The 18,721-nt window shown below is 40.5% G+C and overlaps 1 protein-coding gene across 2 annotated transcripts in view; it reads left to right on the forward strand.

The window, feature by feature from the left end:
* The window catches only part of LOC112463105 (POU domain, class 2, transcription factor 2-like), a 128,286-nt gene that overhangs the window by 82,558 nt on the left and 27,007 nt on the right, over positions 1-18,721 (forward strand). For both annotated transcript variants that reach the window (XM_025029295.1, XM_025029297.1), the window contains exon 4: positions 14,016-14,072. In XM_025029295.1, coding sequence (XP_024885063.1) covers positions 14,016-14,072 — 57 coding nt within the window. The remainder of the gene's footprint in view (positions 1-14,015; positions 14,073-18,721) is intronic.

Genomic DNA, 18,721 nt, shown 5'->3' on the forward strand with positions numbered 1-18,721 from the left:
GATACTTTAAACTGAGATAATAAATAATTAATTCTGCAGTATGACCATCGCGTCATGGTCAATAGTTACGCCGGCAGGATTTAAAATGTAAAACCAACCCTCTTTCTGTGATTAGAGCGGCGTGTGGCGATTGGGGTTGCTTTTAGCTCGTGGGGGTATGACCACGCTATTTTAAACGTACGGTCCCCTCTACGTTTTCGTCAAAACTCCGGTCACCCTATTCGCTTTGGATGCACTTGAATTACTCGAATTCTCGTCACTCTCGCCTCTCGACAATTGATGATTGTCCCATGTGATATAGTTCTTTTTACGAATATTCCTCATCTCGTCGTTTTATATTATTATGTACTTGTGGGTACGTATATAGATTTAATTTTAAGCTTAGCGCGAAAGATGAAGAATAAACAAAAACTTTATTTGTTATCAATGAATTGAATTGGCATTCGACCTCGCTAAGATTTGAGATAAATGAATTGTCTCCGGATGCGAACGTAAAATTCATAAATTTTAATGAAACGTTAATGAAGAGACGGGGGGAGCACTTGTGGTGATTCCAGGGTGGGGGTTTAAAAGTATAGTTTGATAGGATTATACCGCGATAAGCCAAATGTCAGTCACGCTTTGCATTATCGGCGGATATTTCATGCGTCTATCGATTCTCACACGAAAGAAGATTATAAAGCGGAAATCGGATTGCGCGTTTTGTAGTTTGAGAAAATGTATGAAATTTTATGCAGCAAGCGTGCAGATTTGCGTCTACGTTCTGTTCTTCATTGAATAAAAAATTATAAATATATGGATAGTACACACAGAAAAATATCGTTCTATAGCCAAGAAAAGCAATTACTCATTTTATTTTATTTGGTTTGAGTAACAGTTTTCTTTAACAAAGAATATTTTCTTAATATTAGTTTCTTAATATACTCATCATAAGTATTAGAAAAGCTTATCATTATGTGCTTAAAAGAAGAATTTATTCTTCTTTCAAGTATATTCCGAAACTTTATCTAAGAAAAGCAACATAAACTTGATTTGAATATTTACTGATTTTTTAGGTAAGAATATGAAATACTTGGCTGTAGAACGACATTCTTCTAGGTTAGGAGGTTTTCGTGCGCGGTCCGGAGGGATACAGTTTAGAATATTGAAATTCCTGTCATCAGGTGGACTTGAACCCGGTTCCTCGTGGTTAGGAGTCTGATACTTTATCACTAGGCCACATCTCTGATACTTTATCACTAGGCCACATCTCTGATTATATTTTTAGTGCTGCAGTATCTAGTTTTGACAGAAGTGATTCATTAATTTCAAGTATATTCTGTAAACTTTATCTAAGAAGCCACATAAGCTTGATTTGAATATTTACTGATTCTTTAAGTAAGAATATGAAATACTTGAAATCAATAAATTACTTCTGTGAAAACTAGATACTGCAACACTAAGAATATAATCAGAGATGTGGCCTAGTGATAAAGTGTCAGACTCATAACCACGAGGAACCTGGTTCAAGTCCACCTGAGGACAGGAATTTTTATATTCTAAACTGTAAGTACTACCCCTCCGCACAGCGCACGAAAACCTCCTAACCTACATTCTACTTAGGAACTAAAGAATTAAAGAAAATTAAAAAAATAAAAATAATATTAATTGTAATCATCAAGAATACAAATTCTTTTTTGAAGTAAACGATTATTCTAGATGAATAAAATTTTTACTTGATTCAAATAACGGATAAACTTCTCTCAAGAAAATGTAATATCTTTATTGAAGTATATGCTTCTCTTCCGTAGACTCTATATTGTAAGTAAACAAAATATTCGTATTAATTTAATATTCTTGTTTCAAGTACTAAACTTGCTAAGATCTAGAATATGTTTTGAGTAAATGTGATACTTATGACGACTTTATGGTAGATTTGCTCATATATGAACTTATCAAATACTTGAATCAAGTAATATTAACTTGCAGGTAGTTTATATTTTTCTGTGTGTATAAAAGGAAAATTATTTGCTTGAGATATTCTTTTCTATTTATTTTGGCTTATTGTATTCTTACCTTTCACGTAACTTATATTTTAAATTCTTCTAGTATTAATAAATTTTATTTATATTTTGCATACGTAACGTCATGCATTTATATGGCATTTTATATTTTTAAATTTATCTATAAAAAATCTTGATTATGTAAAAGTAATTTTAATAAGGTTGAAGTTAATTTGGCCACGGAATATATTCGTAACAACATGCGAAGTTCGTCTCTTTTCCTTTAAGTACGGTGCATGTAGCCTCTTCGCGATCTTGGGAGAGCGGTTTATCAGATTGTTATCAAGGGATCTGACCGCGTTCTTGCTCCTGGGCCAGTCACGATCAGGGGCCCCGATTGCCCCCATCCTCTCCTTTCGCGCTTCTCTCGTTCTTACTTTGTACAGCACCTTAATTAAGCGTTATGAGTTGATCCTCCTCGTTAACGAAAGACTATATTCTCTGTATGCCTTGGATAGGTAATTAGTTATAAAGCTAGTGGTACATCGTGAATAAACTTGACGCACTGTATCTAAGATGGTAAACAAGTTTTGTTAACAACTTGTTGCCATACGTATAGTCAATTTAATACTACGTAGTTTTGCAGATTGGGGAATATGCACAGAATTTAATATTAATTAATATCGTTGCGAAAAGAACGGAATAGCGAATGAACAGTTTTCTCTCTGCGAAGGTTACAGATTAAGAGGGAACTGAAGCCGCTTAATTTCCTGCCTTCTCTTCTACCCCGGTGCCCCGCACCCTGAAAATAATATTTCTCCGTTCGGCCGTCAGTAGCAAAATGGCGTTCTCGAATTAATTAATTACATCCCCGCCGGCGCGCTGGTACCTAACTCGATTTCGCACAATTGAGTTGTTCCTTTCCAGGCGCGATGCCCGGCCCACCGTCTTACCTTCGCTCTCCACCCGTTTTCCTCTTTCACATCGGGTTATTATCGATATTTGCACGCTACGATAATTATCGGCCAATTCCATTCGCGGCTCTATCCCTGTTCTTATTCTTTCACTCTCGCAAAACCCTAGCGCTAGGGTTCCCCTTCCTCCTCGGCGATATTTTGTCGACATTATCGAGAGCTGTTATCGCACGGCGAAAATTAATGCGATAATAATTTTTTAGAAGAATACTACGTGCAAACATATATGTTAGAGAATTTTACAATAATATTTTCTTACTGTATACAAATAATCTATATAATTTAAATTACCTATAAAACGCGTTAGAAATTTTGTGAACATGCAGCTCTATAAACGGTCATCTTTCAATATTTACTTATCGTAAGTCTCAACTTATAATACGTACATAATTTGCAAATAAATACTTAATACGCAACAAAACGGTATTGTCGTAATCGCCGCTGATCTTGACGGACAGCAGTTTAACAAGTTATCTCAGTTGTATCGCCGTTCACGGGTGGCGGCGAATGAACCGTCTAATCGGCGCGAACACGGCAAGAAAATTGCCGCACACGATGTCTAAATAAAAGTCCCGACGGAAAAATCAGTCCCCATTACCTAATGACTGATCCTCCCTCCCGTTTCCCATCGCCGCGCCCGCGTCGTGGCAAAGGACAGGCATGTCGCACGTTACGTGCACCTCGTTACATATATATCACGGGTACCACACTGCGTCGTGTGTGCGACCACCTCGGTGATCGTTAACCGTAGCCTGGGAAAAGCGCGATATCGACACACGTATAGATGTGCGGGATACGTCTACCGCGGGTACACACGCGAATTTAACGATGACCATCGTTTCTTCGTTCTCTTTTCTACGGAACGCACCCGTCTCTCGCTTCACGCCGGTGTTGCAAATTGCGCTACGTCTAAGGTTACTTTTACCACGATTCGTTGCGGTAAAAAGTCACGCGCGCGGCTTTTCCTGAATTATAATTTTTTAATATGCGCCTCACGGAATTCCGTTTTTTCGAAGTTGCTAAGACCTTATACGTACCAACTACCGGCCGGTGCCAGGAACACTCTCGGCGGCTATAATGTATATGGTGCGGATTAGAGCGCAGGCTCTCTTATTGTTTTCCACTCTTGCGAGGAGAGCGAACACTTCTCCGCTGCTATCCCAACCTACCCTGCTCCGCGTTCCCGACCCTCCCCTCTCCCCGAAGGAACCATCTCCATCGTGCTACGCCCACGTTCGCCCTTAGTTATAACTTAATTACAAGAAAAGCTGCCTCGCAGAGCGCCGGCGGAACCTCCGGCTCGAAGCGATATATATTAGATTTTCTGTCATTAGAAACTTCTTGCCCCGGGAAATTATATCCCAGTCCGGGAATGGGGGATGGTGGCGGCGAGGAATAGATGAAACGCGGGTAGAGGGGAGGAAAGACGGGTGAGAGAAACGACGGCGGGATATTCGATTTCTTTTGTTGCCTGCGCGCGAGACGAGGCGGGATGGCGAGCTTCCGCGCGCGTGGACTTCCGGTCGATGGAACAATTAACGGCCGAGACACAAGGCTCTTCTGGATCGGAAACTTCGAGATATCTCCGTGCCTACGTGCCTCATGTGAGAGATAGAAGTGCTCGGGCGAGTTATGGGCGCTAGTTTTGAAAATCAATGACGTACGAAAGGCTCTCTGTCTCTCGTGCGAGATATCTAATTATCTATTTGTCACATTTATACGTAATTGGATTGAAAATTATGCGAAATTTATCGCTTTTCTTTTTTGCGAGTGTAAACTATTTTAAAATAAATGACCGAATATTCACTTATTCTAATACAAGTCAGAGTAGAGAATAAACAAAAATTACTCGCAACGACATTCAATGTATGTAAGTACTGAATTCTATATAATGACAATCAACTAAGGACGATCAACGAAAGCTGAATTAGTTATTTTATTTTCAAAATTCATTATTTTTTACTATGTTGTTAAAATAAGTGCGAATAAACTTTCATACACGAAAGGAGACAAAGGGTTAAAATTCTTTATCCTCGAGAACCGGCGCCAGAGCTGGTATCTGACGGATCAAAGGAGAACGGCGATACTGGCCGATACCGCGCGGCGACGCGACGATATTCAAGATGTTAATTGCCGACAAACCTCTCTAATTACCGCGTAATTATGAGCAGCGGCGTGCGCGAGAGAGGCTTGTATACGCACACAGGATCTCCCGCATGTTGCGCTTAATTGTCAGGACTATACGGGGGTTATCCCTCGCGCCGTGCCGGCGCGGCTCGGCTATTGCGCCAATTAAGGCGAATTTCTGTTGCTATTATTTTTTAATGGTTCATACACGCGCGCCCCGCGCGCCTTTGCATTTGATGAATATTTCATTCGCGCAGACAGCCCTGCTTAATCGGTACGAGCGGCTATTAATTAAAATCGATCAGCCGAACGGATCGGTTTGATGAGCCCGCGATATGCATAGTACCGCCGTACAGCGGATCCCGATAAAATGCGGAATACTTGATGGCGATAATAATTTTAATGATGACGTTGGCACGCGGCAACGACGATGATAAAGATGACGGAGATGACGGAAACGTCGTTTTATCGCTTCGGTTAATGTCTCGCGCTTTGATTCGTTTCAGAATTCATCACAATGTCGTATCAACTCTTCGCATTTAACTGCACAATTTAACAAACGCTGTTAATTTCCAGAATCGCAAAGTATATCGATCGTGCTAATGTTACCTGACTTGAGTACAAGTGTTCGTGTTGTCATTTTGATCTGATTAGAAAGTAAAAATTTTTGAATGAGATAAATGTGAACACGCTTCCTGAAGAAGGCAGAATAGAGACAAAACATCTTAATGCATGCGGCATCGGGCAATATTAGCGTACTATCATATGCCACGAGATCTAATTTAAAGCTCGTTAATCACAATCTGTCACAATTCCACAGCGATTTACAGCTGCTATCAGAATACCGTGACGCGGTGAATTTCCTTGAGCCTGCATGATGAGGATTAGCCACGTAGTATATAATCTCAGGCGACTTAGCGTTTTTATCATATCATTAAAGACAAACATACTCGTTTCCAATTATTCAAATATACCCATTAATGTACTATAATCAGAATTATAGACGTCTGGCAACTGTAATATTAAAATCTTTGAAAATAACATTATGAAAAATATTCAAACGACATGCAGGTATGCGAAGTCGACAACGTCGATTAAGCAAAATTTTCTATTTCGTAAATGAATCAACCTCGGTATCGATCCTTCGTTCGAACGATTCTCACCACCGCGTCCTCGATGCCTCGAATACCTCGCCGTCCTCGCCGTTGAACACCTCGATTGCTCCCAGCCAAGGAGTTTCTGTGAGGAATAAGTCGGCTCCATTACTTCGCCGCGTGAAGCACTTTTCTTCCCCCTTCTTCTGGCGCGGATACAGTCCGTGCTTCCCCCCCTCGAGTCCATGGAAAACCACCCCCACGAGCGACATGTTGGTATATGCGTCCCTGTTAATGGCTCCTCGTTCTCCAGCGTACGTGCAAAGAAACGGGCGCGGCGTGGACATGTCTGTGCACTATCACGGTAATTCGAACGAGAAGACGGTAATACATGTGAAGTAGTACGCCGTACGAATCGATTGCCGCCAGAATTTTCCGTGAAAAATCTTATCAGCGCCAATGGAAGTGACTTAAACCTAATGTAATGCTTAATTTAACAGCACTGGTCAGCGGGATATTAATCTTTAAATTTCGAATTAAGCCAGAAATTTAATTATCTATATTATTTGGTCTGTTATTAATCGGTACTATTTTTTTTCCGATTCGTGAGTGCATGACGTCGGGACATGAGATCGTGAAGACGACACGCTTGGAGAAATGGCTCGGGGGATGAAGCGCAACAAAAAGGGGTCGGGAATCCTTTATGCATTCGAGGTGCGGCACGCGACACCCCAACCCTTCTAAGTCGCGATAGACTCATCAATTTCAAATCATTTCTCTCCCGCGCGAAATCATCCTCCTCTTTTTCCTCTCGCGTCTCGTTTACTCGCGACACCCCGTAGCTGTTACGCACCACCGTCCATCATCTGTCGAGGGCGCGACTATACCGCCCTATTGGCCCCCCTGCCAACCCCACCTCTCCCCCTCTTTTTCATGTTACTAACAATCCGATGAACGGCAATTATTTCGGAATCTATCAGTTTCTCCGCGGGATTAAATTCAAGAACGATTATGGTATAGATCGATGATTGATCGGGCATACATCTGCTGTGGCTATATCTTAAGCACAAATTTATATTACGTAATAGCATGTATATATATTACATAATGGCAGCGTGTATTACGTAATATCGTGTCGTATGATTACATAATTAATAATAATACGTTTGTAATTACGTAATTTGATTATATAATTACAGATATTGCGTTAATTTAGTCCTAAGAAATGGAGAAGTGCACTCGGCACGCAATGCCCGCATTGTGCGCGCTCGGTGTTTCATGGAATTCAAGAACGCACGAATATTAGACGACGGACCTCACGGATCATTGACGCAAATTCCCGGAAAAAAGAGTAATCGGTTACTTTATGCCAGAAGATTATCGTTGTTATGCACAAAACGCTCGTGGGTAATGCTCGACTGCGTTACGGCAGATGAGAAATAAGAAAAAAGGGGGAGAAGAAAGTGCTGTTGTCCGCTTCGCGGAAGCGTGATTGACCAATGCGTTCACGTTTTCTTACGGTCCGGTTGTATCGTAATTTGCCGGTGTGTTAACGATATTTATTTATCGCTTACTCACATGATTATTACATTATATTGAGTTAATATATTGTACATAAAGTAATGCGTGCAGTAAACATATGTGTAAGCACCGTAGTTACTTTACAATGCTCTTACATTTATGCATTTAATTTAATTAGAAAAGACAAATTTTTATTTTTGTGTCAAATATCAAAGTGGATTTTATATCAATATGCACACTTACTGTGTACAATAGCGAAAATTTAGAAAATTTTTATATTATCAGAAAAGAATCTCTGTGATAATACTCTTTGATTCTCTTTGAATTTTGAACTATATGAATTTAAACTCTTCGTATTACAACTTTTTGCATTTGAAAATTCTTCTAAGGTATTACGACCGCGTATTATAAGACATTAGTACTTAAATGTCTCGCATAACTATGTTCGTTTTTAACAGCCTCCTGTTTTCGACTTACCGAGATATCATTAAATGTGCGTTCTGAAAGCGTCCAGTCGCCGAGGGAGACGTAAAAGGGAAAGAGAGAGAGAGAGAGAAAGAGCGATGTTCCAACCCTTCCGCCCGGGTGGAGCAACTCTCATAATAAGAGAGAAGGTTCGCAACCACCACCATCGCCACCCCCGCCGCGCCGGTCTCAGTCGGCGGGGGTTCGTTGGACAAGGCGGTCGCCATGGAAACGGAAGATCAAGTGGGTTACCAGCGTGGCTCGTCGGCGGGGTGCGACGGGGGTGGCTGTGTGCCGGGGTGGGTTGATTTCTTCATAACGGCCGCCATTATCGCGCCCTCCGACTGTGCCTCTCGCTTCCTCATTATGTCCCGGGGCGGAGAGGAATATTCTTGTTTCAAAAATAATCGCCGTCGACCAGCTCACGAATGGCGCCGTTTGTAATTGGAAAAAGTCTCGGCTCGCGTACACGAACTTCCTTCTCCTTTGCCCCCCCCTCTCTCTTTCTCTCTCTCTCTCTGTCTCTTACCCCTTTTTCCGCGACGTTTCTCAGCCGGTTTCTTTTCTCTTCCGCCCGGAAAGTTTCGAATTTAAAGTCCCACCTAACCCGCGGATTTTTCCGGAACGCGCGTAAAACCTGTTCTCGTGGTCTTTTCGATGTGTGTGTGTATATATGTGTGTGTCGGGTATTATGGAAGTTGATAGTTATGTAATTTCGTTTTTGCGAACTGCTACGCGAGGCCTTTTCGAGCGATAGGCATTTCAGAGATCTTTCTCGTCTTTCTCCTTCCTTCCGAACATTGCAAATACTTCAGTTTCCGCGAGATTCGATCTTAAAAAAATCGATATTTTCCAATCAGAGTGCATTTCCGTACCAATGCGTACTTCCGTGTTAAGAATACTCGTTGTCCGACCTTCTTCTCCAATAATGATGTTGAACTGAAAATTCTGAGATCAGAAGCGCCCCGGGACCATATGGTCGCCCAATCAGCTTCTGGTGCGAGTGTTTCGCCGCGATTTCTCATCACTATTCACGCGCGCTGCAGGACGGCGTATGATTTTCCGTGGTGGCCGGGTATACGGGCATCGTGGTGTTTGGTCGGTCGACCGGAACGTGGTTTCCATATCGGTTATCGGCGTCGGGGTGGCGGTGCATACATATCGTCCGAGCGCGGGTTCTCAAAAATTGATGAGAGGGCTGGATCGCCGCCACGCGAAAACTAGATGTATCCAGGTGCCGCATCTCGTATTCATGATGGTTCGCGTGGCGGAGTGAAGGCGGGCCAGGAGCCAGCGAACCGAGGAGGAAAAAAAATGGAAAAATCAAGTATCGCAACACAGGCGGATCGTCGTAAGGGCGTCGCGAAAAAAAAAATCGAGTCACTAACAACGTCGCACTCTGTTCGCCACGAAGGTAATTGCTTGCGATCCTTCGCCGCTTTTTCTGCGCTTTTCACGATGTAACAACGCGCCACGAGAATACACTGAAAAGTATTACACGATCGAATTTACCGGATGAATTCGAACCGATTAAACGTAGAACTTAGAGATACATTTCGTTCAATGAATTTTTAATGATATTACGTACTCGAATGCACGACACGCTGCGAGACAGACACACATGACTTTCATTTCACGGTGATATAAATTGTTCTTGTTTCATATGGACATTATAGATCACTGGTGGATCCTAAAGGGATGTTTTGGTGTTAAAACACCTCTCTTCCAAATAAAAAAATCAGTTTTGCTGGATTTGTCTTAAAAAATTTAAGAAAAAATACAAAAAAAACTTTTTAAGTAAAAATGGGATTATAGAAGTATCGTCCTTGTCATTGATCCTGAAATAAAAGCTAAGCATGATACAAAGAAACATATCAAACCAATTAATTTTGCCGAAACACCCCTCATTATCGACATCAGGATCTGCTAGTGTTACAGATCATATATACGAACTACATTATATTATGAATCATTATAGAAAATTTCGATTGAGATGCATTACTATTTTGATATGTATGTTTACTGTGTGATACATAAGGAATAACTCATAAGTTAATACGAGTCTTACTTTATATTTGGATATTACGTACAGATTATGTACAAATGCCATATTTGGTTGTGAAATGTTCGAAAAAATTTCGATTACTTTAGATAAGCATTGCATGGAACGCTGACGTACTAAATACTTTGATAAAGTCATACTAACAATAAGAACTGTGAAATATAAGTAAATAATTTATTAATCAAACATACACAGTTGCTTAATTGAAACAGACTTATATTCTGGTTGATTTTATTTTAAAGATAGATATATCGGTTACAATATTATGGCCATACGTGATGAGATTGGCGTAGTCGTGCACAGCGTCCCTGTCGGAAAGCCGCATCCATTAAAGCGAGGGGCCGGAGTGCGGTTAAACTACCGCAAAGCACCGAAATGTCAGCATTAATATTGCAACCGTCTCTTGCAACTGCCTGCTGGCGGTCGCTTCTATGCTTATTATACTTATTGTATCGTGCTATCGAGCTTAAATATTAAAATCTCGTTTCCGTCTACGGCACGAGAATATACCTAGGAGAACGCGCAGGATTGATCGAGTTTTATGAATTAATCGATTAACCGAAGAGCTTCGGCATTTTATATCGACGGATTATTCAACTTCTATGAAGTCGAATCGAAATGATCTGAAGGTTTCGAAATTATTTTCAATCGAGGTACATATTATACAACTTTTCCAAATCTCGATTTAATAGGTATGCTTAGATTTTTATTAATAGGGGAACTTGGCGCTTATCCTTGTACTTCATGAATCATCGCTCATTATACATTAACATCCACGCGCGGTCTAACTGATCGCGCTAAGGGAAAAGGAAGAGGTCGATCCATCCAATCGATAACCGGCCTTTGGCGAAACGAGATCGTAATCGCGAGATAATAGCGGTCTCGACACGCTTCCGTCTTCGCGGTCGTACGTCGAGCGCCTGACGAGTGGGCACCTGTCCGCGGTATTCAAGTTATCGGCACAGGTGTCACGTGTATATATACGTAGCGATAAATGGGGCTGCGCTGATGGGCGTGCGCTCACGAAAAGCGACGTGCTTCATATACGGCAAGATATATATATAAGGCTGCCCTTTATGAATACCGGGAGGTGCAGGGAGTATAGTCGGGACGGTAGCCGCAAACACGCGATTCCGGCTGGCGCGGACGTGTCGAATTAATAAGTGAAAAAGTGAGGGCCGACTACGTCGTAACGTACTTCAGAAGTGATGTCCAGCCGCGAAAATCTCGGCTGGCGATGCTGGTTGCGTGGAACGGAATTGACTGCTCTGAAGAATCTGATAGGAAGAGAGACAGACGTATTTTATTCGCATCCTGGAGTGAATTTTCTGAGGACATGTACGGATGCAATACAAAGTGACTAAAAACTTAATAATTATGCGAAAGGTGACATATTAGTGTTAGGTATTTATAGTATTAACTAGAACTAGGTATTAGTATTAACTAGAATAGTGCTTCGCGCTCTTCGTTATACATATTTTTGCATATTTCTGGTGCCGAAAAAGTAGTGTGAGAAAGAGTGTTACATTGAAGCAAGAATTTATCAGCTATCATTGGATTCTCAATATTCCTTAAAGGTTTTGCTTGAGACTGACAATCATAGTGGAAAATTGTCGCTGATTAATACATAAACATAGCACTGCGCGTAATTTTCATCTCACGGCTTCGTAGGCGAGACAGGGAAGAAAAGAGAAAGCGGCAGTAGGGTCATAGTCGTTCGCGTGATATGTGCAACGGGGCAAAAAAGTGCATGTGCAAAACCGTAACTTCTTTACGGCCCTCCAGAGAGTCGTCGAACGACGAAGGTGCATCGTATTTATCCGCGTTCATTCCTATTTAAAGGAATGGGTGGGTGTCCTTTCGACAGCCGGTATTTCATTTTGATAAATCGTCGCGCTCGCTGATGTCTGCCATTAAACGAGAATTTTGCAAGGCTGCTGTATAAAAGAGTTACCCCGAACGCGGAAAAAACTTGATAAATATTAAAATCTGTTTGAAAAATTTACATCTTTCTACATTTTTATACGCTAACCAAGTTTACGATGGAAATTAATGTGTGCAATTACGATTGATACAGGACTATAGGATTAAATGCGCTCAAGAAAGAGAATCTTGTTTTTGATGTTCTTCAATATCGGTCAAACAGTCGATCGATCCCGCTACTGATGAATTATGCATCGCATCTTCCCTCACGATTCTTTTTTTTTTCTACAAAACTATAAGAAATATTGCCTCGAGCATTATTACACGTGTACACGAGAGAAGAAGACGCTCGAGCTCCGGCTTATAAGGCCACTCTTTATATTTAATGTAAACGCGTTCTAGTTTCTAAGACTAGTCCTTCGCTCGATAATGAAAACGGTCTCTTTAAGGAATTCGCATTGTTTAGCTTTGTATCGACCTGGATATCTTAAATAATACATAGCTCGCCGATCGAGCATAGATGGAATATATGTATAAACATAATTTAAAACGAAGCGAAGGAAATACTTTCTAATTGTCATTATGCGTGCATCGTGAAGGATGAAGGATGAAGGAAAAACTAAATACATATTATATCGATTAATACTAGATTTATTATACGTGTCACTGAGCTTCCAATATGTACGACGATCCAAATGCGAAAGTCCAGACTGCGAAATCCTTCCCATCCCTTTTACTTTTACGTAATATCTACGTGCTATCCGTGTAGTCGTTACTCCCGCTAGTATTTCCCACGTAGTGGACGCGTATATCCGCCCATATTTGTGGCGGGTTATTCGGCGAGAGCATGTATTGAAATGTCGTCGTTCCGGGCAAATAAGACGGAGAAAAGGAAAGGTGGGATTATCTGAATACAGTCGTTTCAGGGGTGAGTTGCGACCCCCCAGGGGGTAGTAGGTGGTCGCCCCTGGGGTCTGCCGGACCCCCACGAACTCGTCCCTTTCGCCGTGTGACGTACGGTGGTCATCCTCGCGCTGAATTACCACCATCTTCCCTTTCTCGTCCTCTCGACGGAGAAGGGTCCGTCAAATAGATTATTTGAATATCGATCGATCGCATTTGCGGCGGGATAACGGCGCGCCGCCCTATTTTCGGGAAATTGCGATTGGCGTACGGGAGCACGATTCCCCGCCATGCGTCACGATGATCGTTCGCGTTTTAGCATAATTCGGCCCGCAGCCTGATTGATAAATGCGACGTACTCCGATGCTATCTCAACCGTCCAGCTCTTGAGCCTCCGGTTTTAATCAGGACAGATGTGGGTTTCCGTCGAGTAGAACTGTGCGTGACATATCGTCGGACATTAAGGAACATTGAGAGACAATGTTTAGCAGTTAGCAAGAATAAATTTCACGTTTACGTAATTTAGGCACTGACTCGATTTGAAATTTAATCTTATTAATTTTATTAAAATGATAACATAAACGAAGAAAAATATATTATTTTGCTAAAATATATTATCCAATTATCGTCTTATTTACATATTTCTCGCTATATTCTTTTATATGTCTTATACGTTATAATTGTAATAAAATAAATGAAGACAGCTTGCAAAGGTATAAATCAACGTCTTCGTCATTGTTATTTCTTCACTGATGTGCGCCGTTATTCGCAAAGGAGTATAGAATATAAATAACCTTAATGTAATTAAGATAAAACTATAATGTTTGCCGATTCTCTTGATCGACGCAAGAAGTATACTTGGTATCGCGCATGTTCGGTATCTCTTATGGGAAACGAATGATTTTCCCGATCGGCTTATAGTATGGCGTCACTAACGAGGACCCGATTGCGCTTTTTGTTTCAGGTAGCGACGCGCTTGGCCGAATCGATAAGGAGCCAGCCTCGCCGGAATCCATACAAGGTGAGTTTGCAGAGTTTCATCGCTTGCTGTCGTATCTTCTCGATACGATTAACGAACGACGCGGCTTAATCTTCGACGGACATAAATTTCGTGCAGAAATAATACAGCGACGGAATAATGCGAGCGAAAAAAAATGCCGCGTTATGATAATGAACCCGCACCACCAGTTTTTTATTAATCTGAAATACTATCATGCGCAACAATGTCATTTGAGCTGTCAATCTTAATCGAATTTTAATTTTATGAGATCTTGATTCTCAGATTTGTTCATATAATTTTAATTTGTACAATAAAACCCAAAACTTTTAGATATATACATACGTGGAAATAGGCCCTTGAAGTTACACAAAAATATTATTCGATTGTAATACGTTAATAACATTTATATGTACAAAAATTGAATATAAAAGAGTCGTATCTTCAAACAAAAAGGCGAAACGGATTTTATCATAAGGCGCATATTGTTGGCACATCTCGAGTTTCTGCTTCTGCAGTCCTTCAGACGGTCCGGAGACGTCGGCTAATTTTTCTCTACGTAAAATATGTCATAAAACCAATTAAATTGGCTCTACAATAAGTTGTAGGTCGGAGTCGGATGTCGGAATGTAGCCGATGGTCCAATGAGGAAAATTTGTTTTCGAAAAAGAACTTCTCTCATTGGATTACGTGTGGCAAGCACCGCATACCCGGTTGTGCAACAGTTTATCATATTACTTATTGCCTCGAGGAATTCTTTCGTGGTGCGTAACTTTTAAGGGGAATTCTCCGTGTGTATTCACTACGAGATTTCTCGTCATGATCACTGAAACGATCAATAAAACATGTCTAAAAACCCTCGTTTGTCCGACTGAATCATCGACGATTTTCAGAAAAATTCAGTTCTTTTCAGGATTCTTTTACGGTACTTACGAAGCGGAACGATTTAGACGAATTTGAAATGCTAAAATTGCAAATGGTAACTTTTGTCTCACGCAACACCCACTAAATATAACAAAAGGAAAGGTATCGAGCGCGTGCAAGTTTCTAACGTTATATTATTATATCGTGTGAAAGTTTCGGTTAGAGTTGCGTGACTATTGTCAGTAAATAGAAATTAGAGGGAACCAATAGGACGTATTATATATTCTGTAATTTAATTGTTTGTATCTTCCAGCACCGAAAATTTATGCATGACTTATTATTTATAGCAAATTTAAAAAAAATTTAAATTATATATTTTGTTGCAAAGCTCATATTTCATGTGAGCATAAAAGGATTGCAATTATAATGCGACAAATGCACTGTTCTAATTCGCAAAAATGACCGGTCGTTTAGATTCTTGCGTGTTTGGCAAAACAAACTTTTGTATAATAAACCTAATAAGGAGAATTGTTAGTTCCATGAACGTGCGTTTCGAGAACGACGGGGCATGCTCGAAGGGTGCCACGCGTCACGAGATCTGACATATAGCGTGTATCGTTGTTCGCAGAAAGCGCGATAATGAGGGAGATGACAGAACGTAACGAATGCCGCCAAACGGCTGCATCTGCAAAACTAAGAAACTCATTTGCTGTGCGTAATAACGTAATCCTCCGAGTCTCCTTGTTATTATCAATACATGGTGGCCATGCAATTCTTCTTTACTGCTAATTGCTATAACAATATCAATCTGCTATTATATTTAAAAATAACGTTGATAAAAATTTTATTCCTAGTATTGTTTTTAACATCAATATTGTACATGCTATTGTACATTAAGACTAATTAATACATTGCTGACTGGGTGTTTGATGCGGAAACTAACGTCTGTGGCCAGTTATTTCTCATATTCAGATCCGATATTAAAATACAAAATTTTGTAGATAATATACAAAAGATTAGACATAAATAAACCATAATAAAAAGTGAAGGATAAATACAATTACAAATCCTCTACAATAAAAACTTTAAATTTTAAATTCTAATAACTTTGCACGACAATTTAAACTGTACGTTTTTTAAACATGAATGAACTTGTCACCAGTCAATGTTCGAGCAACAAAAGAGCTGATATGTCTCTGATCAGTACCTAATGTGTTATTTAACTACGAGAGAAACGAAGTGCGCGACTGTCATATTAGAGAAATAAACATGGTTCGAGTCAAAGCTCGTACTCGTCGACGAAACACTAAACTGCGATTCTCACGAGGTGAAATAAAACGGGCGAATGGACAGAAACTAACAAAGGTGTAGAGCTAGCTGACAAAAAATCCGCGGTTAGGACCGGCCTCTCGGAAATGCCAAACCGGTCGTAAACGGAGGACTCGCGCCCCTTCGCGAACGGTGCTTCTCGTAGAAGTATCACAAGGAGCGGACAAGTCGGACGAAGAAAAAAAAAAAGAAACGATCGGTAAATAGAAGCGAGGGGACGACGACGAGAGATCCGATAGGACCCGGGTCGGTGAGAGCGAACGGGATGGGGGTGAAGGATGCCGTCGCCGACCTGTGTTTTACTTTATAGCATTTAGCCCGTTGTTTGTCTTATTGCTATTAGCCTTCGTCAATTAGTAATTGCATTTTTAATGCCGATTCCGTGAATCGGGTCCACCGGCTCGACGTCCACCGGCCGGACGCAGCGCGGAGGCCCCAACCTTGGTGGTTCGCGAGCGGGCCCTCGGATGGAACGGCCTTAGTGGGGAGAAACTGTGCTCTCCTTGTGTCGGTCGGTAGGCACCGATCGCTGCCGTTAGGAGGGGGGCATGTCATTAGGAGTCATTAATATCGCGGACCTCTGTAATTTGACACACTTCCGATCGCCTAGCGCCACCATCACCACCGCCGCCGCCACCCGCTCCATTTTTCTCCTCTGCCTCCGCGTCTTCCGAGCATTTCGCGACCGTTCGCCCCGCGGCCACCACATCGGCTCCTCCTTGTCTTCTTTTTTGCGCCTCTCTGCGGAATCACCATGTCAGGAACGATATAACTGCCGACGAAACGTCGCGGTGCACTCCGCAGCATATTATTCGTGTCATTTCGCGTATTCGACATTCGACTTCTTCGATAATCAATGGTTCTCATGAAAAAGAAAACAATCGTACGTCAGTCAAACTTCGAAGAGATGTCGCGGAAAAATGTAAAATAAGTCACACCGATTCACGACACGATTTTAGTACGATTTATAGATTCTTCAAATCTAGCCCGAGATAATTTGATTCTGACTGTAATTATAAATTATAAATTGTATGATAATATTTTAATTACAGAAAAGTCTTACGCTATTAAAAATTCTTTATTCCTTAACAGAAATGAAAGATACATCAATATTCATCTAAAAAATTGTTTGTCGCTTATCTGTGTGCATGCTCGATTGTCGATGTTAGATTATTCATGTATTACGCTTTTACTATGTAGTCGAGAGACGCAATTATCTTTATTAAGCTGTCAAGCGATTCGAGACGTAGTGCTCGAAGCTGATACGTGTTCGATTACGAAATCGTACACTCGAGCGGATGCAACCGCTTGGTAATGCAGCCGCGATTAATATGATCCGCGGATGCTAATCGAGATTCTAATCGTTTATTCCCGCTTCGTACCCGCACACCTGTTCGACCGATATGGCCAGACCAGGGATTCTTTTAACGCGGACTTCTCCAAGATCTTTCGAGCGGTCACGTTACTCATCATACTTTCTAATGTGCTAGTATGAGTTTTTTTATTTTTATAACGAAATGATGTCAGTTGCCATTAACTACAAGTCAAAGAAATCGCTAATGACGCTTTGATCAGTGAAATAAAGAAAAGAGGAAATCGTCACAATACTTATTTTATTCAGTTTATTATTTATGAACATCTAATAATGTGTCGTTTAATAATAAAAGAAGGGTCAAAAGGTTTGATTTTATATATTCTAAATATTTTTTTAAGCTATAATGTTTTTTTTTTTATTGTATCATAAATTTTATGAAAATTAATATATATACATAAATAATAATCACTAATACGCGTTAAATATTAAAATAATTGTTTTTTGTAAATAATCCAACATTACAATAATTTTTTTCATATCCTGTGAGTAACTGAGAAACGTCTCTATATAGCTTTAACGGTTTCGAAGAATTGCCTTTATGCGTCTTGAATCAAAGCATGCGCCGAAGGTCGATGGAAATCCTGAAGGACTGAACAGGGATCGATTTTGTTTGGCATGCAAACGATTCTTGCGATAAACTTGCTTGAAGAATGCCCACTCATGCGAGCACGGACGATAGTACGTCTTCTTGGTGACTTTGTTATTCAAATCGTTTGGGCCGAAGCGATCGTGGAAAATCGCTTTTGAATGTCAAAACACTTTTCCCGCTTTTCCAAAGGAAGTCCTATTCTTCACACGTTGTGACTAAGAATGTTCCATCGTCACGTCGCGTCGGTCACGCATCAACTTGCGAAAATCTGATTTTTGCTGTTCAAAACATTTTTTTATTTTGTTTTTATGTAAGTTTTACTTTTAAAAACTCATTAATATTTTACAAGGTTAACAATTACGAATTAATTGATGAAAAAGTGATAATTTTCATTAATCTTATTAATTTATATTTTTATTGTATTCTCTATTTTTTCTAAATAAAATTATCTTATAAAAAATTTCATTCTTAAACTTGCGACTATATTTCTAGTTGTTGTTAATAAAAAAATGAGAC

The sequence above is a fragment of the Temnothorax curvispinosus genome, unplaced genomic scaffold (genome assembly GCF_003070985.1).
Source record: "Temnothorax curvispinosus isolate PA1 unplaced genomic scaffold, ASM307098v1 QBEX01013028.1, whole genome shotgun sequence".
NCBI classification, from domain to species: Eukaryota; Metazoa; Arthropoda; class Insecta; order Hymenoptera; family Formicidae; genus Temnothorax; species Temnothorax curvispinosus.